Source organism: Halichoerus grypus, chromosome 3, assembly GCF_964656455.1.
Source record: "Halichoerus grypus chromosome 3, mHalGry1.hap1.1, whole genome shotgun sequence".
NCBI classification, from domain to species: domain Eukaryota; kingdom Metazoa; phylum Chordata; class Mammalia; order Carnivora; family Phocidae; genus Halichoerus; species Halichoerus grypus.
In genome coordinates this window covers 55,863,011-55,889,681 of record NC_135714.1, presented here as the reverse complement: position 1 = coordinate 55,889,681, position 26,671 = coordinate 55,863,011, and the positions used below count along the sequence as shown (strand labels likewise).

Genomic DNA, 26,671 nt, shown 5'->3' with positions numbered 1-26,671 from the left:
TAGGGCCTTCCTCCCTGCTACTTGACCTGTCCAAGCTCTTTCCCATCTTGGGCCTTTTGTTTGCTGTTTCCTTTCTTTTTGGAGCAGTGTTTGTCTAATTCTGTGGTAGGCAGACTAATGTCCCCTGCAAACGACCCACCCCTCATGCCCAAGTACGTGCCTTAATACCTAGAACCTGTGAATATGTTAACTGTTACATAGCAAAAGAGATTTTGCAGTTGTAGCTAAGGCTGTGGGCCTTAAAATGGGGGAGTTTATTTTCAATTATCTGGATGGGCTCAGTGTAATCACATGAGGCTGTAAAAGCAGAGAACTTTCCCTAGCTGGAAGCAGGAGAGATGAGGCAAAAGCAGAGACCAGAGCAGGACTTGACCCACTATTTCTACCCTTAAAGATCAAGGAGGCCACTAGCCAGGGATTGCTGTCATCATCTAGAAGCTGGGAACAACCTCCACCTGTCAGCAGGGAAGGGAATGGGGACGTCACCTTTAAAGCTTAAGGGACTGAATTCTGCCAAAAACTTGAATGAGCTTAGAAGTAGATTCTCTGACAGAACCTCAAGAATCAGGCTCTGTCTCTTGGCAATCTGTTCCTGGAGTTTTTCTTTGGCCTCCTTACATTCTCTTGGCCAAAAGTTTAACATATTCTGCAGCCTCTTCCTTACTTTTCTTAGTACACTGTTTCTTCAGAGCAATATGTCGATGCTTGTGTTGGAGGACATGTGTAGTAACAAGACCCTGAATCTTGGGCACTTTGGTTCTAGTTTTCTCATCTTCTTTGTTTGGGGGCTTTATCACAACATACTGGCGGACATCATCTTTGTTAGAGATTGAAAAGCTTGTGGGTTCTGCTAGCTATTTTGGGCTCCAGGCAATGAGGCACAGTCATATCAGTGAGTCTAGAAATACCCGTCTCCCCTTTTTTTACAATGACCAAGTTGAGAGCACTGAGATTGGCTTCCACAATGCAACCCCAAGCAGATTTGCCCTTTCTTTCTCTAATCCTCCTTGTTGTAGCAGGAATATCCTTTACTCAGCTGCAGGTGGGCACAGCCATGGGTCAGGACACCCTGCTTCATGGGGAAGTCTTGTTTGTCATTACCACCACTGATTTGGACCATGTAACCATTCCATTCTTTACCCAGAGTGTTAGCAGCAACTTCTGTGGCCATATGCTCTTCATAAAGGGTACAAAGTTTTCATTCATCGTCCACTTCAATGAGTTTCTGGCAGCCAGTAGCTGGGAAAGAGACGTTCAGCTTCAACCTAAAGTAGCTTACCACCTCCAAGGTGCCATGAAAAAGAGCTGATAATGGTTCTTGATAAGTTACATCTGCTCTTGTGGAATTGGGAAGAGAATGCTCTACAGGAGTTTTGGAAAGTCCAGAGCAATCCAGCCAGGATCATCTTGGGGGCAAGAATAGATTGCCAGTCAGATAAAAGGCTTTAGCTCACTTTAGAAAACTTCCTCTTTAATCTTTGTAAATAACTTTATGTACAACAGATTTGTGGAATGTTTTGGGACTTTCAGGATGTTTAAAATTAAACTGGTTGCATTATATATTCATTATATTGTGTATATGTACACATAAAGAATTTTCCACTTTTGAATGCTTTATCTTGCTTCACTTCTCTTGGAGATCATTTTTTTGTCAGCTTGTCTTGGCTGAAGGCCCTTCCTCTGGTACTAGTAGGATCTTCTCTCAGTTTATTTTTCTGAGTTGATTCAAAAGTTACTTTTGTATTGTTTAGTGTCTCAAAGCTCTAGAAAGTAGAGATATGGTACATATAGATAAGGTATAAAGGCTGTGTTCCTGATGATCCTGTGATGTATTTGAGATGCTGTGTTTTTGGAGCTGATTTGGACAGTACTATTCATTACCAAAACTTGTTTTTCATATAAAGTTCAAGGACAAATGGGAACAATGATTTGTTACACTGAATGCAGAATTTAATCCATTAAAAGGAAAATAAAGAGAGTTCAGCTACATCTTGGATTTAAAGCCAAGAAGGCTATTAAAAAATATCATCATCCCTTTTAAGTGTTTAAGTGGCAAGATGCCAGGATATCAAGGATCTTTTTACATTATGAAAGACTTTCAAGGGGAGAAATCGCATGATTATTAAAATAGAGGCTGAGGAAAGATTGATTACTTAAGCTAAGTATTCATACTATCTTTATGGACAACATGGAGAATTATAGTCTGTGTGACAGTATGGTATTGTATGAATTAACTTGAAATGAAGTGCTATACCCAAAATGTGCTTATTAATGGATTGGTGTTAGCGTAGAGATGAGACTTCTGATGTGTGCCAAAGAAGTCTGTCTTCAGCACTAACCCATTGAACATTTCTCTAAACAACTTAAATAAGGATTCTGTTGGCATGCGTATCAAGTTTGTAGATGCTGTGAAGCGGAGAGAAGTAACTAATGTGCTAGGTTTCAGAATCTGGGCTTAAAAAGAATCTAATAAGTTGTAATGTTGGTCTGAGTTTAGTAAGATAAAACTTAAGGACCAATGCTAAATCTCATACCCAAATCCCCACTGTTTAACTATTAAATGTGGGGAAGTTACTACTATATAGAAGCACTTATTTTTTAAAAGGGGAATTTAGTTGACTATAAAGTTGTTAGAAGTCAGTGGTGTAACATAGCTGCCCAAAGTGAGATACTATCTTAAGTGGCATTTATTGAAAAATATTACTGTTCTGCTGTTTTATACTTGGTCGGATAACACTTGGACTACTGTATGCATATCTGGAAACAACACTTAAAAAAGCAATATTGACACTATAAAACCTGTTCAAAAAAGAGACTAATATTGCTAGAGACAGTTAAAATTAGAGACAGGTTTCAACTCCTTATGAAAATGTTCTCCATTCATCCTTTATTCAATCAATATATTTTAGTTATTCTTGTGCTTTGATCTTGGAAACAGAAGTGAGCAACAAGACAATGCCATTCTCAAGGAGCTTTTATTCTAATGAGGAGGAGACATACTAAATAAACTAAATAAGAAATTCAAACTACGATAAATACTATGAAGAAAATAAAATAGGGTAATAAGACAGTGACTGGTGATTGGTTAGGATGATTTGCAACCAGGGAAATTCTCTCTGAGGCAATGACCCTTAACTTGAGACTTGAATGATGATGAAGGGCCAGCCATGCAAAGATATGAAAAGTGTTTCATGCAGAGGGACTAAAAAGTCCAAAGGCCCTGAGGAAGTAGCTGGAGAGTGATAAGTCAAAGAGAGAGTTATGGGAAATCAGACAAGATAATGAGTTTGAATTTATTCTTAGTGTAATGAGAAGCCATTAGAGGTTTTGAATCAGATATGATCTAATTTACCTTTTGAAAAGATCACCATCTGCTGGGTAGACAATGAGTATTGGGGGTAAGACTGGATATAGAGAAGAGTTTGGAGCAGTGAATAGTTTAATGAGTTATAAACATGAAACCATTTTTTTTCTCCAAATTATTGCTTCCAAATTACCATGATTAAATTTTTCTTTGCCTTCCCTTGAAAATGTTTTAAGATTCAATAATTTTGGAAATTTTCTATCATTAAATGTCTAATTTATTTTTTGAACTTAAAACAGGTCTAAAGAGTAGTCTATTAAAAAAAAAGTCTAGTTCAGTATAAAAACTTATATCCAAAATTCACTTTTAACTTCAAATCTCCAATATTCAATTTGAAACTGTATGGAATAATAGAGACCAGATTTACCCTCCCACCAGAAACAACTAAAAGAACCTGACAAACTTGTGAAACAATGATTTTTAAGAGATTGGACATTAGGCAGAGAGACAGAAAACAGATATGAAGACCTCTGCAATTGCCCCAGCTTCTTGCCTTGAGAGAGGTTCCAGGCCCTGGCTTCACTAGTGAAATCTGCCAAACATTTAAAGAAAAAAATAATACTAATTCTACACAAACTCCTCCAGCAAATTGGAGAGGAAAAGATACTTCTAAACTTATTCTATTGGGTCAGGATTATCCTGATAACAAAACCAGGCAAAGACATTATAAGAAAAGAACAATTTCAGACCAATATCCTTTATGAACATAAATGCAGAAGTTCAAAGTAAAATTTTAGTAAATTGAATCCATCAATTTATAAAAAGTATATTACATCATGAGTAGGTGGGGTTTACCCCAGAAATGCCAGGTTAATTTAACATTTAAAATCCTTATAATTCACTGTATTAAACATGAAAATCATGTGGTCATCTCAATAATCAGAGAAAAGCTACTTGAAAAAGTGTAATATCCATTTCTGAAAAGAAAAAAAACAAAAAAAAAACAAAACTCAGCAAACTAGGAATAGGAGGGAACTTCCTGAACTTGATAAAGAACATTCAAGGAAAAGCTAACATCATACTTAAAAACTGAATTCTGAAGATGTGAACTCTTAATAGCTTTATTGAGATGTAATAGATACACAATGAAATGCACACATTTAAACTGTACAATAAATTTGGACATGTATGTACAGTCAGGAATTTGTAACCACCATCAAGACAATGAACATATATATCCTCCCCAAAAGCCTTAGGCACCCTTATAATCCTTCTCTTCCTCTCTTCTCTCCCTGTCCCTACTTTCCTAGACAGTCACTGATCTGCTTTTTGTCACTGTAGGTTTGTTTTCACTTTCTAGAATTATTTGTATTAAAATAATAATTTTTATTAAATTATTATTTTATTATAATTATTTAAATATATTATTTAATACAACACAATTTTAATATAAATATATTAAAATATAATTTAAAAATAATATTTAAAATGTACTCCTATATATTTTTATAATATATATTCAAATTTTTTTTCTTTCAAGATTTTAAGTTCAGGTTAGTTAACATAGTGCAGTATTTGTTTCAGAAGTAGAATTTAGTGATTCACCACTTGCATATAACACCCACTGCTTATTACAAGTGCCCTCCTTAATGCCCATCACGCATTTACTCCATCCCCCCCCACCTCCCCTCTAGCAACCCTCAGATTGTTCCCTATAGTTAGGAGTCTCTTATGGTTTGTCTCCTTCTCTGTTTTTTTGTCTTATTTTATTTTTCCTTCCCTTCTCCTATGTTCATCTGTTTTGCTTCTTATATACCACATATGTGTGAAATCATATGGTATTTGTCTTTCTCTGACTGACTTATTTCCCTTATCATACACTCTAGCTCCATCCAGGTCATTGCAAATGGCAAGATTTCATTCTTTTTGATGACTGAGTAATATTCTATTGTATATATACATCTTCTTTATCCATTCATCTGTGGATGGACATTTGGGCTCTTTCCATAATTTGGCTGTTGTGGATAGTGCTGCCATAAACATTGGGGTGCATGTGACCCTTTGAATCACTATTTTTGTATCTTTTGGATAAATAACTAGTAGTGCAATTGCTGGGTCATAGGGTAGTTCTATTTTTAACTTTCTGAGGAACCTCCATACTGTCTTCCAGAGTGGCTGCACCAGTTTGCATTTCCACCAACAGTGTAAGAGGGTTTCCCTTTCTCTGCATCCTCGCCAACAATTGTTGTTTCCTGACTTGTTAATTTTAGCTACTCTGACTGGTGTGAGGTGGTATCTCACTGTGGTTTTGATTTGTATTTCCCTGATGCTGAGTGATGTTGAACATTTCTTCATGTGTCAGCCATTTGTATGTCTTCTTTGGAGAAATGTCTGTTCATGTTTTTCTGCCCATTTCTTAACTGGATTTTTTATTTTTTGGGTGTTGAGTTTGCTAAGTTCTTTATAGATTTTGGATACTAGCCCCCCCGCTTTTTTTAAAGATTTTATCTATTTGACACAGAGAGAGAGATAGAGAGCACAAGCAGGGGGAGCAGCAGGCAGAGGGAGAGGGAGAAGCAGGCTCTCCACCGAGCAAGGAGCCCGATACGGGGCTCGATCCCAGGACCCCGGGATCGTGACCCGAGCTGAAGGCAGCCGCTTAACCGACTGAGCCACCCAGGCGCCCCAATACTAGCCCTTTTTAAAAAAAATTTTATTATGTTATGTTAATCACCGTACATTACATCATTAGTTTTTGATGTAGGGTTCCATGATTCATTGTTTGCGTATAACACCCAGTGCTTCATTCAATACGTGCCCTCTTTATACCCATCACCAGGCTAACCCATCTGCCCACTCCCTTCCCCTCTAGAACCCTGTTTGTTTCTCAGAGTCCATAGTATCTCATGGTTCACCTCCCCCTCCGATTTCTCCCCCTCTTCATTTTTCCCTTCCTACTATCTTCTTCTTCTTTTTTTTTTTTTTTAACATATAATGTATTATTTGTTTCAGAGGTACAAGTCTGTGATTCATCAGTCTTACACAATTCACAACACTCACCATAGCACATACCCTCCCCAATGTCTATCACCCAGCCACCCCATCCCGCCCACCCCCCACCACTCCAGCAACCCTCAGTTTGTTTCCTGAGATTAAGAATTCCTCATATCAGTGAGATCATATGATACTTGTCTTTCTCTGATTGACTTACTTCGCTTAGCATAATACCCTCTAGTTCCATTCACGTTGTTGCAAATGGCAAGATTTCATTCCTTTTGATGGCTGCATAATATTCCATTGTATATATATACCACATCTTCTTTATCCATTCATCTGTCGATGGACATCTTGGCTCTTTCCATAGTTTGGCTATTGTGGACATTGCTGCTATAAACATTGGGGTGCACGTACCCCTTTGGATCCCTACATTTGTATCCTTGAGGTAAATACCCAGTAGTGCAATTGCTGGGTCATATCGTAGCTCTATTTTCAACTTTTTGAAGAACCTCCATACTGTTTTCCAGAGTGGCTGCACCAGCTTGCATTCCCACCAACAGTGTAGGAGGGTTCCCCTTTCTCCACATCCCCGCCCACATCTGTTGTTTCCTGACTTGTTAATTTTAGCCATTCTGACTGGTGTGAAGTGGTATCTCATTGAGGTTTTGATTTGGATTTCCCTGATGCTGAGCAATGTTGAGCACTTTTTCATGTGTCTGTTGGCCATTTGGATGTCTTCTTTGGAAAAACGTCTGTTCATGTCTTCTGCCCATTTCTTGATTGGATTGTTTGTTCTTTGGGTGTTGAGTTTGATAAGTTCTTTATAGATTTTGGATACTAGCCCTTTATCTGATATGTCATTTGCAAATATCTTCTCCAATTCTGTAGGCTTCTTTTTAGGGTTTTTAAAAAAGATTTAATTAATTAATTAACTAATTAATTTAGAGAGCCCCGTGAGCAGGGGGAGGAGCAGAGGGAGAGGGACAAGCAGGCTTTATGCTCAGCCAGGAGCCTGATGTGGGGCTTGATCCCACAGCCCTGAGATCAGGACTCGAGTGGAAACCAAAGAGATGCCCAACTGAGTCACCCAGGTGCCCTAGCTGCCTTTTAGTTTCGTTGATTGTTTCCTTTGCTGTGCAGAAGCTTTTTATCTTGATGAAGTCCTTATATTCAAATTCTCTCTCTCTCTCTCTCTATATATATATATATATATATTCTGTATATATAATATATAGAATCATACAGTATATACTCTTTTTAAAATTTTTAAAAAAGGTTTATTTATTTATTTGAGAGAGAGTGTGTGTGTGAGAGAGAGAGAGAGAGAAGGAGCAGGGGAAGGGCAGAGGGAGAAGCAGACTCCCCACTGAGCAGGGAGCACAATGCGGGGTTTGATCCCAGGACTCTGGGATCATGACCTGAGCCGAAGGCAGACGCTTAACCAATGGAGCCACCCAGGCGCCCCAGCATATACTCTTTTTAAGATATTTTGTCTGGCTTCTTTCACTCAGAATAATTACTTTGAGATTCATTCATGTTGTTTTGTGTATCAATAGTTTATTCACTTTTATTGCTGAATAACATGCCACAATTTGTTCACTCAATTTGTGTATGGATATTTAGGTTGCTTCCAGTTTTAGGCTATTACAAATAAAGCTAACAGTTCTTCAGAGTGTTGTCTTCCTTCCCCAAGTTAGTAAAACTCTGGTTGTATTCTTTTTCTTTTCCAGCTTTATTGAGAAATAATTGGCATATAACTGTTTAAGGTGTAAAATGTGATGATTTGATACATATATATTGTGGAATGGTTACCACAGGAAGGTTAGTTAAAATATCCTTCACCTCACATGATTATCATTGTTGTCGTTGTTGCTATGGTAAGAACATTAAAGTTCTCTAACAGCAACTTTTAAGTATACAATACAGTATTATTAACTATAGTCACCTTTGTTGTGCAAAAGCTTTTTATCTTGATGAAGTCCCATAGAGCTACCCAATGACCCAGCAATTGCACTACTAGGTATTTACCCCAAAGATACAAATGTAGTGATCCAAAGAGGCACCTGCACCCCAATGTTTATAGCAGCAGTGTCCCCAAAGCCAAACTATGGAAAGAGCCTAGTCGTCCATCAGTGGATGAATAGATAAAGAAGATGTGGTATATACATACAACGGAATATTACTCAGCCATCAGAAAGGATGAAATCTTACCATTTATATAGAACTGGATGAAACTGGAGGTAAGGTATTATGCTGATCGAAGTAAGTCAATCAGAGAAAGACAATTATATAGTTTCACTCATATGAGGACTATAAGAAACAGCACAGAGGAGCATAGGGGAAGGTAGGGAAAAATGGAATGGGAAGAAATCAGAGAGGGAGACAAACCATGAGAAACTCTTAACCATGGGAAAGAAACTGAGGGTTGCTGGAGGGGAGATAGGTGGGGGGATGGGGTAATTGGGTGATGGGCATTAAGGAGGGCACGTGATGTGATGAGCACTGGGTGTTATATGCAGCTGATGAATTACTGAACTCTATAACTGAAACTAATAATGTTCTATATGTTGGCTAGTTGAATTTAAATTAAAAACAAAAACTAAAAAGCAACCTACGGAATGGGAGAAGATATTTGCAAATGACATATCAGATAAATGGCTAGTATCCAAGATCTATAAATAACTGGAAGCTTGTACCCTTTGGTCAACATCTTCCCATTTCTTCCACCCCTCAGCCCCTGGAAACCACGAATTCTACTCTCTGTTTCTATGAGTTCAATGTTTTTAAATTCCACATTTAAGTGAAATCAGTTAAGTGTTTTTGTCTAACTTATTTCACTTAGCACAATGCCCTTAAGGTCCATCTGTGTTGTCATAAATGACAGGATTTCCCTCTTTTTTATGGCTGAAAAATATTCCATCATATATATCACATTTTCTTTATTCATTCCTGTGTTTATGGACACTTGGTTTGTTTCCATGTCTTGGCTAGTGTGAATAATGCTGCAATGAACTTGGTGTGCAGATATGTTTTTGAGATAGTGGTTTAATTTCCTATGGTATTCTTTTGGATATTACCCAGAAGTGGGATTGCTGGATCATATTGTAGTTCTATTTTTAATTTTTTGAAGAGCATTCATACTGTTTTCCATAGTGGCTGTACCAATTAACATGCCCTCCTAGGGCGCCTGGGTGGCTCAGTTGGTTAAGCGACTGCCTTCGGCTCAGGTCATGATCCTGGAGTCCCTGGATCGAGTCCCGCATCGGGCTCCCTGCTCGGCAGGGAGTCTGCTTCTCCCTCTCCCGCTCCCCCCTCTCATGCTCTCTCTCTCATTCTCTCTCTCTCAAATAAATAAATAAAATCTTAAAAAAAAAAAAAAAAACATGCCCTCCTACAGTGCACAAGGGCTCCCTTTACTCCACATCCTCACCAGCATTTGTTATCTCTTGTCTTTTTGGTAATAGCCATTCTAACAGGTGTGAGGTAATATCTTATTGTGGTTTTGATTTGCATTTCTCTCGTGATTAGTGATGTTGAGCACCTTTCATATACATGTTAACCATTTGGATGTTTTCTTTGGAGAAATGTCTGTTCAAGTCCTCTGGCTATTTTTAAATTGGATTGTTTGGGTTTTTTGCTATGTAGTTGTATAAGTTCCTTGTATCTTCTATATGTTAATTTCTTATCAGATATATAGTTTGCAAATATTTTCTCTCATTCTGTAAATTGCATTTTAATTTTGTTCATTATTTCTTTTGCTGTGCAGAAGATTTTAGTTTGATGTCGTTCTAATTGTTGATTTTTGCTTTTGTTGTTTATGCTTTTGGTGTCATATCCAAAAACTCATTGCCAAGGCCAAGTCAAGGAGTTTTTTCCACTATGTTTTTGTCTAGGAGTTTTATGGTTTCAGGTCTTATGTTTATGTCCTTAATCCATTTCAAGTTAATTTTTGTGAATGGTGGAAGATAGGGGTCCAGCTTCATTCTTTTGCATGTGAATATTCAGTTTTTTCAAGGCCATTTAATGAAAAGACTTTCCTTTTGCCATTGAATATTCTTGTCTCCCTTGTCAAATAATAGTTAACTCTATGTGTGTGAATTTATTTCTCGGCTCTAGATTCTGTTCCATTGGTCTACATATGTGTTTTTGTTTGTTTATTTGTTTTTTATTTTATATGTGTCTGTTTTTATGCCAGTACCATACTGTTTTGGTTACTATCACTTTTTTAAGACATTTTCATTCATACCTTATAAGGGGTCATATACCATGAGCACATATCGGTTTCTATGTTCTACATGCCCACAACCCAAGGGGAAATGTCCAGTTCTCCCATGAATGCTTTCCTCAAAGTAGACAGCTCCATGTTGGGTTTGTGTTTTCTGCAACTCAACAGGGAGTGACCAACATAATGGTGATGGTTCTGATGATAATAATCACTACTAATGGAGTGCTTACCATATGCCAAGATCTTTTCTAACTTCTCTATATGTTATAATACATGCTAAGCTCCACAACAATCCTAAGAAATATGTATTGTTATTATCCCCATTTTACAGATAGAGGTTAAATGAGTGTTCAAGGTTTGCCCATTTCACCCAGCTAGTAAATGATGGATTGGGAAATAAACTCAAGCAATCAGACTCAGAATCCTTTCTCTTAACTATTATGCTCTATTGCTTCTCAATTTTCCTTTTTTGCAGGGTCCCTGATTTCTTTGAATGATTTTCTTGAATCTCTCCCTCACTTGACTTTGGGGAGAAAAAAGCACCCTGTCCTTCCCTCTCCCAAGAATAAAGGGGGAAAGTCTCTTACCACAAACACTACTATTTCCACAAAGCCAAGCGCTCCAATGATGTCATTTCCCTTTTCCCTCCAAAGTCCTTTAAAGACTAGAGGAGAGAGCTCAGGAATGGGGGTGGTGGTTGATGGCCATAAGTTGAGTTCTGTTCTTCTTTCTGGTAAGCCTTGGAGGAAGTGTCTGACTCTCTGTAGAATTTGGGGTACTTAGCCATTCTTGGTTGTTAGCTGTGAGCCCTAGTAGCCAATTCTGGGGCAAAGGAAAAATAACTTTATGACTCAGGCTATTGTAGTAGTCTAGGCTAGAGGATAGAGACTTGGACCAGGCTGGCAGTGAAAATGGAGAGAATCAGATAAATTTGAGATATAGTCTTGAAATAAAACCAACAGGATATGGTGGTAAACTGAATATGGGGGAGAAGAAAACAAAGAAATCAAAGAAGAGGATTTGGTTTGAACAACCAGGTGGATTTACTGAGATAAGGAAGACTAGAGACAGTAAAAGATCAGATTGGAAGTGTGAGGGTAGCTTGATTGTCAAGATTACTGTTTTGCCTGGTTAAGTTTTGGATACCTGTTAGACAAGTAGAGATATCAAATAGAAAGTTGGATGTAGGAGTTTGGAGCTCAACAGGCAAGGTAAAGTCTAGAATTACGCCTTTGAAAGTCACGTTAAAGTTAATTAAGGAAAGGATGAGAGAAAAGAGAAAGCTGAGGATCAAACCTCAATATTCACAGGAAAATTCAGCAAGAGACTTAGAAGGAGTCACCAGTGAGATAGGATCAAAACAAGAAGAGCGTCTTCTATGTCCCAAGAGAATAAAGTCTTTGTCATGATTTGAATATCCCAAGTATATAATAAGCTGTGTCCAGAGGAAGTGATGCATTGACCTATTTCAGATGGTTTTTAAGCAAATGCTGAATGAACTCAGACTGCTGTATAGGAAATTGAAACAAAACTTGAATGGGAGTAAAGAAGGTGAGACTAAATTATCTTAGGATCTCTTTCATTCAGATGAGTCTATCACTGAACCTTTTACTATAAGAATCTTATATATGAATGTCGAAAAATAAATCATTTTTGGTGAAGAATTTAGAACAATGTGGCTAAGCTCCCAGTAACTTAACTACTTGCATGGAAAGTATTCTACTATTCACATTTTACATTTTTTGGTGGGAAGAACATAACTAAAACTGGAGATGAAATGGTTTAAAGATTAAACCAGGACCTGTTATTTATTTATTTTTAAAAGATTTTTTGTTTATTCATTTGAGAGAGAGAGAATAAGAGAGAGAGAGAGAACATGAGAGGGGGGAGGGTCAAAGGGAGAAGCAGACTGCCCGCTGAGCAAGGAGTCTGATGCGGAACTCGATCCCAGGACTCCAGGATCGTGACCTGAGCCGAAGGCAGTCGCTTAACCAACTGAGCCACCCAGGCGCCCCAGGACCTGTTATTTATATGTAATTGTTTAGTGCTAAAACAGATTATGGAACAATTCACCTATAGCACAGAATTGTAAAAGTAAATAGAAGCTTCAACTAAGTTGTTTTCAATGTAAGCCTATTTATTTTTTAAAAATTACCTTTATTAACCTCTTGCTCTTCTAGAAATAGATAATACTGCTAGTTATCACCCTCCCCCCAATGCTTCTAGTCTATGAATTTTCAAACTTTACTGTACATTAGACTCAACTGGAAGGCTTTCTAAAAATACATATTCCAAGGTCACATCTCCAGAAATTCTGATTGAGTGTAACCAGGAAATTCATATTTTGACTAGTACTCCAGATGGTACTAGGGAAGATAATCCCTGGACCACACTGAGCAATACACTGGTCCTGATCCTATATTGCAGGTATAGTAACTCTCTTCTGGTGGCAAAGGTGCCACTTGGGTCTCCAGCCCTTATTTTTATTGAGTAATTTCTTTTATTTTTTTCTCTTTTAGATGCATAGTTTATATAATAGAAATATAAAACTGTAAGATTGAAAGGACAGAAACATCAAATATAGAGCTTTTCTTTAGCTTAGTAATTATGAATCAACTAATATTTGCTTTTATAAAAAATAAGCTTTGGGGGAAACTTTTTGTACCCAAGGATTTATCCAACTTGCTTTGGGGAGGAAATCTAGACTTGAGTTTATTTTCAAGGAAATAATGACTTAAACAAAAAAGTATCCAGCTAACTTCTTCTTTTTTTTTTTTTTTAAAGATTTTATTTATTTATTTATTTGACAGAGAGAGACACAGCGAGAGAGGGAACACAAGCAGGGGGAGTAGGAGAGGGAGAAGCAGGCTTCCAGTGGAGCAGGGAGCCTGATGTGGGGCTCGATGTGGGGCTCGATCCCAGGACCCTGGGATCATGACCTGAGCCGAAGGCAGACGCCTAACGACTGAGCCACCCAGGTGCCCCTATCCAGCCAACTTCTAATTACTCTATTTTGGAGTGAATGAATAAATCAGTCATTTAGAAACTACAGTTAGAAATGAGGAGCTTTTAAGTATTGATACTTGTTTTGACATCCTGACCAAACACTAAAATAATGTGTTTTCAGATTTGTTTTTTTCCCTAATAGATAAAATTGTTCATGTGAATCCAGTATGTTTTTCTTAACCCCAAATAGTTTCTAAGTCCTATGATAGTAGAAATTAAAATGAGAGTAAAGTTTGACAGTATAGTAATATTATGTGTTCTAGTGTCTGGCACTTTGTTCATGTTAGACATTCAGTACATGATTGAAAGAGTTCAGTTATGTGCCAGCCTTTAATAATTAGTTTCATTCTGCCCCCTTCTGCTGTTAGCTATGAAATCTGCTTGCCTACTTATGATCCTGAAGCATTTCTTTAGTGCCTTTCAAAATTCTAGGAGACCCTTAAAAATTAGAGAACTGAGAACCAAAAGTAACATATTTGATGTTATATATATATATATAAACAACATCATCTTGGAACCAACCCTGCCTAAGAGATAGGAAATTCTAACATGTTGGGGCAGAGGGTAGGGTGATGCCCTGTCCAAAAGCTCAGGGTTTTGTTTACTTGTTTGTTTGTTTGCTTTTTGACACTAATTAATGACAAAAACTTACAAGAAATACTGCAGGGATTCAGTTTTCTGTTGAGGCATCTCAAATGAAAATCATTTCATGGGTTTATAATTCCAAAAGCTGTTACTAGATTATCAAACACAAGGTCTGCCTTAATGCTATCAAATTAAACCATGGCAACTGATACATCTAGTATCCATCTGTTTCAAATTCCAATTTCATGTTTGAGTTTATAAAATAACTGAAAGCAATCAGATTATGTATATATTATGTATGTCATGTAGAATATGTATATTTAAATCTGGTAACTTGGTTAATTAAGGACTAGTAGAAAAAGTTGACATAAGGTACAATTGGGACCTTGAAAGGCTTTAATTAATTTCTCCTCCTTCTCTTCCCTTCATTTACTGTTCTAGGCATAACAAATGTCACATATTTGATTTGAAAACTTTATTATCTAGGAAATAAATTTGAGAACCCCTATTTAAACATTCTTAATGTACTCCTGACTTGAAGTTATTATTAATCTTCATGTTTAATGAAACATGTAAAATAAAAAGTTACTGCATTAAAGCATGGCTTATGGGGGTATACTTTGGAAGAAAATACGGAAATCTGAGACATACATCTCTGTCCAGTGCAGCATTTAAATTTCTGACTCCAACCGCAGTTGTGATTGTTTTTAGTTTGTTAGCTGCCTGGAGTGTTATTTTAAGAAAGCAGAAGCACCATCATTTGCACACTCCTTATAGATCACACACCTTAACCCTGACTTTAACTTCAGTTTCTCGAAGTGAAGTCAAGATGAAGAACCATTTGCTTTTCTGGGGAGTCCTAGCCATTTTTGTTAAGGCTGTTTTTGTGACAGGTATGTGGTATTTTGAAAATTAACCCACATAAAAGGAAAAATATAACACAGATCTGCTCTTCAGATTTAAACATTTATGTTTGTGCTTTGGTTAGCTAGCTAGCTGGCTACTTTTTCTAACATGCCTTAATCTTTATATGGGCAGTGATCTTTAAGCAGAGAAGACTCATTGTAATTCTTTTTATTCTTTTTTTCTCTTATTTGTTTGCCTACTATAACTTAGAGAATAAGAAAATATATATTTCTGGATAAGTATTGATAACTATACTTATATAAATATTCATTTTGAATCTTGAAAATCAGTAATCTTCTCCTTGAGTATCTTAAATGAATATTCTGGAGAAATGAAGTAATAATTACTATAACTACAATATGGAATGCATTGGGATTTTACTTCCCCAGAGAGACTAATAATAGTTCTAACAACTTTTCTGGATCTGAGCCTACAGATTTATTATGACACTTTAACAATGTTTAATGTTACACAGATTGCCTATGACTTGATGGTATAACTTTGGTTATTTTGTTTACTAACCTTTCAAACTACTGTAGAAAATGGAATACATTCTGACTATAGATGTAATAATTTTCATCTAGAAGGGTAATGAGTTAGAAGTTATATAATTTGGCCTGATTGTTTCTAACACTTACTGAGCTTATTCTTATTTCAGAACAGGGTATGATGTAATTAAGAATAGTCATTTTACATATATTTTTATACTACTTTAGCATTAGAAATAATGAATTTCTAATAATATTTACACACAAAAATATTAGTATTAAAACATGTACAGTATATGTATTTATGTATATAAATAAATGTTTATGAACATGTTTATATACCTATAAACATATATGTAAAACATATATAAAAGATCTATCATTTATTGAGTACATACTATTTTCCAGGCATTATGCTGTTTTACATATACTATTCCATTTAATTCTCATAGTAACCATTTGAGGATAGGTACTATTAATATTTCTAACATATAGTTGAGTCCACTGAGATTTAGAGAGGCGAAATAACTTACCTACAGTCACACAGCAAACACGTAGAACCCAGGCCATCTGACCCTATAGCCCCTGCTCCTAACTTCTATCCTATTCTGCCTGTATTGGAGAATCACCTTTTAGTAAACTCATTATGTTCATATCTAGTATGTGTTGTTAAGTGTATTTTCTCATTTGTTTGAACTGAATTAAATTTAACAAATATTTATTGAGCACCTGCTATGTCTCAGGCACAATCTATAACAGGTTTATTTGGAAAAATATTGCCTGTAAGTAAGAATGTTAGAATCTTTTAAGTCTTGGTGAATTGACTGTATTTGTACATTTCCTGGTAGATATATTAGTTTTATTTTTATATAATAACAATATTTATATATAATAACAATATTTATATATAATAATAAATAGTAATAAAAATTGATAGTTTTTTCCTTGGTTTCTGGTAAGAAAATAAATTATATACTATAAATAAAATATAGAACTTTTCTATATTTTGAGAAAAACATTTAATAAAATAAGACAAAATCAAAGAGGGAGACAAACCATAAGAGACTCTTAACTATAGGAAACAAACTAAAGGTTGCTGGAGGGGAGGTGGGTGGCAGGGTGGGATAACTGGGTGATGGACCAAAAGGAGGGCACTTGATGTAATGAACACTGGGTGTTATATGAAACTGATGAATCACTAAACTCTATCTCTGAAACTAGTAATATGCTATATGTTAATTAATTGAATTTAAATTAAAAAAGAAAAAAAGAAAAACATTTAAGAGTCAGGAATATAGGAGTAGGGAAGAGGACACCATTTAAGTCATCTTATTCTTTTCAAAATGTTAAGAAGAATTATGTTATTATCTTGATTTCATAATGTTTCTTCTCCAATACTATAAAGACTTTTATCAGAAGATGTATTAAGAAGTTATGAATAATTCCATAATAATGCATTGTAAAGTATGTCCAACAATTAGAAGTACAAAACAATGGTCTTAAGTGTTTTTGTAATGACGATTATCATCAAGACTGAAATACTGCAATTAGGTCCTCTCTGCTTTGGGACACCTCTGAAATAATTAGACTTACAGTTACAATTATATCTATCCTGATCATTTAACCTTTGTAACTTGAATTAATGTGCTAAATTTTTTTTTTAAGTTGAGGTTTGATGGGGGGAAATTTTAAAGGCCATTTAGTTAAAATTATAGAAATAAAAAACATATTTAATGGGTTAGTTTTATGGTAGTGGGTTATAAGTTTTTTTGTTTGTTTTAAGTACCCTACATTGAGTAAAAGCTAACATTGGTAAATTCTATCAAATTCAGTATTCTGGTTGGGAAATTGTACTATAGTTTTGCAGGATGTTACCACTGGGAGAAACTAGGTAAAATGTACATGGGTTCTCTCTCTAGTATTTATTATGAGTGCATGTGATCTAAAAAAGTTTAATTTAAAAACAAAACAAAAATATATCAAACATTATTACTATTGTTTAATTAGCACTATTAAATAAAGTTGTTATTGATTCTTCAAATGCCTGTTAACTGATCTAAGTCCAGATAATAAGAAATTTTCTTTGTTTATTCCTTGCAACACTTACCAGACCTCTTTGTCCAATATTCAGATTAGACAATAAGTGTTGATACTCAGAGTTAAGGCTTTAATGGTCATCTGTGTATCCATTCACTTATTTTTTTTTCTGTAAACAGCATATTATATTAAATAGAGCTTGTACCTCACAATATTTTCTAAATTGCTTTTGTAAATTCATAGCACTTTACATGTATATATGGCATATCTTTTAAAATAATTCTTATAAGAAATAGTAATAAATATAGCACTTATTATTTTATTTGACTGAACCATTATGCCATGATAACCTGATTGTTATTATGAAAAAGAAGAATATAATTAAGTTTAGGAAAATTATAGTAGAGAATACTTAAAAGTCTCACAAAGTAGGGTTATCTTGGGGAAAATGTGCCTGTTTTTAACTCTAATCCAACCTACAGATGGAAAAAAGTGTATAAATGGGAGTTCAGGAAGGATGTGACACTTCAACTGGGACTCACAAAGTCTAATGTCATTTTTTGTTTACTTTTGAATAATTACTTTGGTCTGAGAGACATCTAGTCTAGATTTTTGTTTTCTCTATCATTTTGTCATTTGGCACTGATTTTTTACAAGGCTACATTATTCAGAGAGCTGTGCCTCTATTAAAAGCATTAAATGAAAACTAGAATTCTTTTAGCCTGGGTTCCCACAGACTGGGCCAAGGGAAAAAGAAAACAATTTGTTTGGAGTGCATCTGGATTTCCTTCACAATGCTGTGAGATTCCACTTAGCATTTTAGATTAGGAAAAAGGACAAAATTGGAGAAAGCTGAAACCGATCGACCATAAAACTTAGTTTTTCTACTGGAAAAAAGATAAATTAAATAAAAGTATAGAAACAGACCTTTCTCCCCCTCTCTTCTTAATATGTTTTATCTTTCAAGCCCAAGATGAAGATGGAAGGACTGTTCTTGTTGACAACAAGTGTCAGTGTGCCCGGATTACTTCCAGGATCATCCCTTCTCCCGAAGGTCCTAGTGAAGACATTGTGGAGAGAAACATCAGAATTATGTATGTGGCACTTTAAATTTCTTTCTTTTTTTTCATGTTGTAAGCAGAGATACTTTCATTTATTAGCCATTGTTTGAACGTATTGACTGTAATACCTATGTCTCTACTCTTTTTTTTTTTAAGAGAGAGAGAGAGCAGGGTGGGGAGAGGGGCAGAGAGAGAAGGAGAGAGAGAATCTTAAGCAGGCTCCATACCCAGCATGGAGTCCGATGCGGGGTTCTATCTCACAAACCTAAAATCATGACCTGAGTGGAAATCAAGAGTTGGTCACTTAACCAACTGAGCCACCCAGATGCCCCTCTACTCCTCTTTTTGATGTGTAGCACTTACATGAACCTGTTTCTATAGATAATTATCTATGTATGTGTATATACGCATAGACTTTATATGAGGATTAAAGATGCTAAATGGACAAAATTAAATATGCTAATGAACAAAAGCATCTAGGACAGTGTTTGAAAACCCACAGTAGATACTCATACATGTGTATTATCTTTCTCATTATATAAAGCTTTTCCTGATATTACTAGAGCCTTTACAATCTAATAAAGAATAGATCCATTCATTCAATCATTCATTCATTCGGCAAACATTTATTGAGAGTTACTGAATGCCACTGAGGATTAGAGCTGGTGATACAAAAATTTATATAAAGCACAGTCCATGCCATCAAATAATTTACAGTCTAGTAGGGAACTTCAAACAATTAAAAGGCAATTACAATACAGTATTGTAAATGCTGTGACAGGAATCAGCACAAGATGTTATAGGAGCATTCAGGAGGGGCACCCGGTCCAATCCCGGAGGGTGAAGGGAGTGGCAGTGGGAGTCAGCCAGGGGTGTTTGGAGTTAAGTGGTGCAAGTGGCAGCTAGCAGGAGTGACCCGGGTAACTGTGTGTGGGGCATGAAGGGTCGGTAGGCGAGGCAGGTCATTCCAGGAAGAGGAAATGGGTGCTGTGCAGATTGTATGAAATCATCACATAACATGCTTCCCATGGTACCAGACACACTAGAAGTACTTTGTAAAGGTTAGAACTCTTGCTGTTTTTGTTATTGTTAAGACTTGGAGATGAGAAAAAGCATGGTAAATTTGTGGGATTGCAAGCACTTGTTTCCAGCTAGCATGTAAAGAGGGTCGCACGGGGAGAGATGGGGCTGGAGAGGTGCAGGCGTATCATGAAGGGCCTTCTATGCCATCGTAAGCATGCTCTGTTTTCTGGGTGGAGACACTGTAGGTTTTAAGCAGAGAAGAACATTAGGCTTGTATTTTAGAGGCCATTTTGGCAATAATGTGGCTAATACATTGGAGGGGTCAAGACTAAAGGAGGGTATTGCTACAATCTAGGAGAGAAATGGCAGTGTCTTAAACCAAGTGCACAGATTGCAAAGAATCAGAATCAGCTGAACTGTGAGATGGATTAGATATCGGTCATTACAGAGAGGCGGCACTCAGGAATGGTATCTAAGGTTTTGGCTTGATATCTATGTAGATAGTGCTGCTAAATCCATCCTCATGTTTTCCTTCGTGTCATTTGGTGAGGAGAAATGATGACGTATATGAAAAATGTAAAAATTAATGACATCATCTCAACTAGTTGATAAGTGTTACCTACTTTTTCATGGAACATCACCAAATCAAGAGGTCTGGAGTCCAGTTACAGTTTTACTACTTAGTTGTTGTGTGAACTTGGGTAAGTCATTGAGATCTCTGGTTTATAATTTCTGCATTCCAAAAATATGGATAATAATATCTGTCCATTTATTCCACAAATATTGAACATATCCTACATGACACACATCTAGAAAGGCACTGAGAATACATAAATGGTTTTGCCTCAAAGAACTTATGTAGTCTGGGGAAGCAACTTCTCTGTAGACAAGCGACTGTGATATGGCATTTGTTATAATAAAGATACATGAACTTCAGTGGGACGAAAGAGAAAGGAATTTGTTCAGGAGTGAGAATGGATCATCATAAAGAGGGGAAAACTTGAGCTGATTTTTAAAGGAAAAGCAGGGATTTGCCAGGTAAGTAATGATCATTGACAGAGTTGTTTCTGTGAGGTTTATTTGGAATGGGAAATGTTTAAGATATGGCAAATTACCGTGAAATCGGAGTAATAGTATTACTGTAGAGTGGTTTTAGAGTGCTATAGAGTGCTAAATGTACTAAATTCCTGATGAAATAGTAAATACTGTCCCAGCAATATACCTATTATAAAAAAAGCAATATCTGTTAGTTTCATTATCTTGATTTCTTTCTTTTGTTTAGTGTTCCTCTGAACAACCGGGAGAATATCTCTGATCCCACCTCGCCAGTGAGAACCAAATTTGTATACCATTTGTCTGACCTGTAAGAGATTTTCCTTCATGCTAATATAGATATGGAATTTAATAACTTTAAATTTGTTAGTAAGAATGTTTCTGAAAATATGGGGTATAAACATTTACCAATGTAATTTGAGCTTTTGAATACATTAATTTTTATGTTAATTATTAGATATCATAAATTTATAAAACTTTATCACAGATAAAAGTTAGTTATAAATTTATTCTAAATAAGAAATTATTGCCAGTAGTACAGAAGGGCCAATTTGTCTTAATAGTTAAGTAATTGGATTTCAGACATATTAACATGCAGGTGTTTCTTTGGAAGCTATGGAATCCAACATCAAACAATTTTTTTTAAAAGATTTTATTTATTTATTTATTTGAGAGAGAGAGATAGTGAGAGCAGGAACACAAGCAGGGGGAGGGAGAAGCAGGCTTCCCACTGAGCAGGGAGCCCGATTGGGGGCTCGATCCCAGGACCCTGGGATCATGACCTGAGCTGAAGGCAGATGCTTAACGACCGAGCCACCCAGGCGCCCCCAATTTCTTTTTCTTAAAAATATTCTGCCTTCCTTGTCACTATAAAGAACTTGTTTAATCCAGTATACATGTGGGAACAAACCTAAGAAGAGTAGAATTTGCTGTATGGTATAGACAAAACATCATATTATTGTATCATTAATTATATTGTTTACTTTCAACTAATTTTTATATATTAAAGGTTGAAAACTCCCATTAACTATTGTTGTAGAGTAGCTGAGGTCTGAAAGGAGTCATGAGCAAGAGCCAGCTAATTTTGGATAGAAACGAATAGTCACTCAGATTCCGAGACAACATTTGATGGGGATTGTCAAATGAATATATTTATTTTTCAGCTGTAAAAAATGTGATCCTGTGGAAGTGGAGCTGGATAATCAAGTAGTTATCGCCTCCCAGAGCAATCTCTGTGATGAAGACAGTGAGACCTGTTACACCTATGACAGAAACAAGTGCTACACAAATTGGGTCCCATTTACATATGGTGGTCAGACCAAAATGGTGGAAACAGCCTTGACCCCGGATTCCTGCTACCCTGACTAATTTAAGTCATTGCTGACTGCACAGCTACTTTTCTTGAAAGGCTCTTCATTTTGATCCAGAAGTTAATATATTTACTACCAATGATATTGAAACAGTGATTTTTTTTGTTAATATAAAACTACCCCCCAAATAGAAATAGTAACATTATTATTTTTACTGAAATTGCTTTTCAACTGTATGTTCTCACTCTAAGTATTGAAATCTCTCATAATCCTTGCCCAAAGGGGTATACGACCTTAAAAATACAATTTCTAGCATTTAAAAATAGACAAGAGGAGAAAATAAAATTCAAAGAGTAAAAATCAGAAGACATAATTAAATTTCACTTTTTTTTTTTTTTGGCCTTGCCTCGGAGAGCCAGAGCTTTTGCACCTTCCACTCTATTCTCTTTTTAAAAGTATCATGTGCAGAGAAAATTTATATGTAAACATAGGTCAATTACATGTCTTCCCTAGAAAAATTATAATTAGAAAACATGTTTTGGAAATATTTGCAAAAATAATTTAAAATGGGATCTCCGTTTATGAAACCAATGAGCCAAAAGTGACATAATTAAATGCATAATTGAAAAATATATTTTGACATAGCACAGATTTGGTGGCAGATGATACAGACTTTTTTTTTTGATAATCAGGATAGTATAAGAAATTCCCATTGGAAATCATCTATGTTGTAACTGAGTCTAATGAAATATGTATCCAAAATATGTATTCTCTAGCACAGCTTGAACAATTAAATAGATTCATAAGCATACACCTGTGTGAAATAATTTATTGAAAAGTTTACTAGTGTTAACTTTGTTGCATGTAAGGTAAAATATAATTTATTACTGATGAGCAGTTTGTAAGTATGGTATAATTATGCATTAATCACTGAATTCGTACATGCACATATTTGAAATAGCTTTGTCATTTAAATCTAAAATTAAATTAAAAGACAAGGTCCCTCTTGACAAACATAATGTTTATCATGGCACATAAAACTTCTTATGGCAGAAAGCCAAGGCCACCTGACAGACATATCCAAGGGTTCTGTGGAAAGTAAATGCTGACTCTGGATTTAAAATAACGGGAGGCTGATTAGTAAAAGTCAGTTTCCTGAAGAGGCATTGTTCTGTTTTCTTTTTTTTTAAATGGTAACAGTAATTTTTCATAATTTCCACCGTGTTCATACTGATTATTCAGTGTTGGTTTTTTTTTGTTGTTGTTGTTGTTTTTGGGGGGATAAAGTTGGGACACTCTCGTGCTTCAGTAGGAATCATAGTTGATGCACTAAAGACACATCATTCTTGACTAATCTAGTGTGTGGTTTTGGCCAAGTTTTTGAATTTTATCTGATCAGTCAACATTTATTAAATATTTATCACATGCAAGGAACTATGCTACATTTTTTGGTGATGAAGCTGTAATAAGTGCCCTCAAAACAGTCATCACCACTCACTCCCTAGACATCTGCTCAGTTATCTTCTCATGAAGCTCACCCTGTTTTTAAAAACTGCAAACTCTCCTTATCCTGGTTTATTTCTCCCCATGTACTTATCACCCTCTAGTGGACTATACAATTTACTTATTTATCATTTTATGGTTTCTCTCCCCCACTAGAGTATAAGGTCCACAAGGGCGGGCATTTTTATTTTGCTCAGTGATGTATCCCTAGCACCCAGAATAGTGCCTGGCACATTGGGATGCTCAGTACATATTTGCGGAATGAACGAACATGAATACAGCTTACTTGAGGAGACAAGACATATGCATAAATAATGACAATCATTTGACAGAATCTCATAAAGGCAAACAAATAGGGTCCAAAGTGTTGTGAGAATTTATGGGGGACTTCCTGTTGGGGAACGTGATCAAAAAAAATGTGGCCAGTGGCGCCTGGGTGGCTCAGTTAAGCGGCTGCCTTTGGCTCAGGTTATGATATCGGGGTCCTGGGATCGAGCCCCGCATTGGGCTCCCCCCACTCAGTGGGGAGCCTGCTTCTTCCTCTTCCTCTGCCTGCCGCTCTGCTTACTTGTGCTCTCTCTCTGTCAAATGAATAAATAAAATCTTAAAAAAAGAAAAAGGGGCACCTGGGGGGCTTAGTCGTTAAGTATCTGCCTTCGGCTCAGGTCATGATCCTAGGGTCCTAGGATTAAGCCCCGCATGGGGCTCCCTGCTCAGCGGGAAGCCTGCTTCTCCCTCTCCCACTCCCCCTGCTTGTGTTCCCTCTCTCGCTGTGTCTCTCTCGGTCAAATAAATAAATAAAATCTTTAAAAAAAAAAAAAAAATGTGACCACTGATTGACCCATGAGCTGGACCTGGGCACTTAGAACTTTCTCTACCCCTCCCCTGTCTTTGGAATGTGGGTTCCTCTAGCCTTTCTAGCTCCTGGAGGCTGCTCCAAGGACATTGCCTTGAGACAGTGATGTGGTGTTGAAAACACCTGCATGGTATACATGCTTGAGCCCAGTTAAGACCTCTTTATAAGATTTTAAGATTTGGTGGGCAGGTGAGGGGATCCATTCATCCTGTTGCTGCCCAAGACAAGCCTCGTATGTAAGTTCCCTTTGTTATTATTAAAATTGCCACCTCCAGCACGGAGTGGCCTGCTTCTTTCTTTGGTCTCTCCCTGACCTCTGTGTCAAGGGGCTGTTTCAGATTATACCAGGAAAGTTCCCCAGAGGTCTGTGAACCTACATTGCTGCCCTCCCCTGCCCCCAGTTTTACTGAGCTATAATTGACATAGAACACTGTATAAGTTAAGGTGTACAGCATAATGACTGCCATATGTATCTATTGTGAAATGATTATCACGATAAGTTTATTTTACATCCGTCACCTCATACAGTCACAAAAAAATTTTTTTCCCCTGTGATGAGAATTTTAGGTGGAGACTGTTTCTGTAGAGGGTCCTTTGCTCTTTCCCCATCCTTCCTTTAGTTTTTCTGCATACCCAGTAGAAAACATTTTTGGGGGACGTCTGGGTGGCTCAGTTGGTTAAGCGTCTGCCTTTGGCTCAGGTCAAGATTCCGGGGTCCTGGTATCGAGTCCCACATCAGGCTCCTTGCTCAGCGGGAAGCCTGCTTCTCCCTCTGCTTGTGCTCTCTCTGACAAATAAGTGAATAAAAGCTTAAAAAAAAAAAAAAAGGAAAGCACTTTTGGCTATTGTGGACATTGCTGCCATAAGAGACTCTTAACAAAAGGAAACAAACTGAGGGTTGCTGGATGGGAGGGGGGGTGGGGAGATGGGGTAACTGGGTGATGGGCATTAAGGAGGGCACATGATGTGATGAGCACTGGGTGTTCTATGCAACTGATGAATCATTTAAAGTCTACCTCTGAAACTAATGATAGACTATATGTCTATATGTTAATTAATTGGATTTAAATTAAAAAAAGTTTTTGTTCCCATGTTGCAGATTCTTGTAAGAAAGACCCTTATTCCAGGGTTATTGCCTCATTAAATGACAGCTGAAAGAGGACTGCAAACTTACAGTTCTGTAGGTCTTCATTCTTTCAGAAGTTCAGTTAAACTCTAAGACCCAGCGTATTAATAACAATTTGGCCACTTACCATGTGCTAAGACACCAATCTAATGGCTTTATTGAGCATTAACTCACTCAGTATAAATCCAGAGCAGCTGTTGGCTCTTAAATGAGAGTTGTTGAAGAAAGATTAACATTCATTCATACGTTTGCTTGTATCATTGGATAATTTAGCAGGGGAACACAAAGGAATCGGTGTAGAAGAGGCAGCTCTGAAAAGACGCTTGGCTCTTTGCAGGATGCTTATTTGATTAATGGCTCTAGTATGAATTGCTGTGTTTGTGCAAGAGGTCCATGAGTGTCTGCTCTCAGCCAATAATGATCGAGTATGGCAAGAATACCAAGACAGGCTCATTCCTGGGAGACACAGGACTCCCCTGATGGGTGAGTGACTTGACTCCCCAATCAGCTTCACTAAAAATTTCTTGGCACTGCACCACCATTAGATGTTATCTACCCAACCTTCCTTCCTATCCTCTTTCCTCCACATGGGCCAGACCTGCATCAGGGTCTGATAGTTCTCCCAGTCTTCTTGGGCTCCCACCCATATTCTCTTACAGGTGTTTTTCCTAATAAATCTCTTGCACCTTTAATCTCATCTTGGATTCTGCTCCTGCAGGGCCTAAATTAAATTAATAAAGCCAATTATGAGGTATCTGATTTAATGATGATGCTATTGAGCATTCTTCACATGCCAGGCGGTTCACCTATGCCATCTCATTTAATCCTCACAATAATTCTTTGGGTGTTACTTTTATATTGTAAATGAGAAACCCAACCCAGTGGGTAATTAACAATTTGATTGGTTCATTTGTCTAGTAAATGGCAATGAAAACTGAATCACTGCTATAGTCTTAACAAATATTAATAGAAGCTCTTTGGCAATCATTTATTCCCTCTATAACATTTTCTTACAACCAATTCATTGACCTGTCAAAAAGTCAATTATTTTTGTACTTTTTGTCCTTTCTTTTTAGTTTGAATTAAATGGATATTTTAAAAAGATAGGCATAAGTGGGTATTATTGGTGAGACTGTTTTCCTTCTGTATAGTTCTTGACAAGTTAGCCATTTACCTAATTGAGCACATTCA

General features: G+C 36.6%; 1 protein-coding gene across 2 annotated transcripts in view; it reads left to right on the top strand.

Moving 5' to 3' along the window:
- The window catches only part of JCHAIN (joining chain of multimeric IgA and IgM), a 46,580-nt gene extending 23,774 nt beyond the window's left edge, over positions 1–22,806 (top strand). Inside the window, exons 1-4 of one of the 2 annotated variants that reach the window (XM_036108839.2) lie at positions 14,842–15,010; positions 18,516–18,642; positions 20,915–20,995; positions 21,849–22,806. In XM_036108839.2, coding sequence (XP_035964732.1) covers positions 14,947–15,010; positions 18,516–18,642; positions 20,915–20,995; positions 21,849–22,053 — 477 coding nt within the window. In that variant the 5' untranslated portion in view covers positions 14,842–14,946 and the 3' untranslated portion in view covers positions 22,054–22,806. Of the gene's footprint in view, positions 1–14,841; positions 15,011–18,515; positions 18,643–20,914; positions 20,996–21,848 lie in introns of those variants that run through there. The other variant, XM_078068746.1, reaches the window with a different exon arrangement.
- The last annotated feature ends 3,865 nt before the right edge of the window (positions 22,807–26,671 follow it).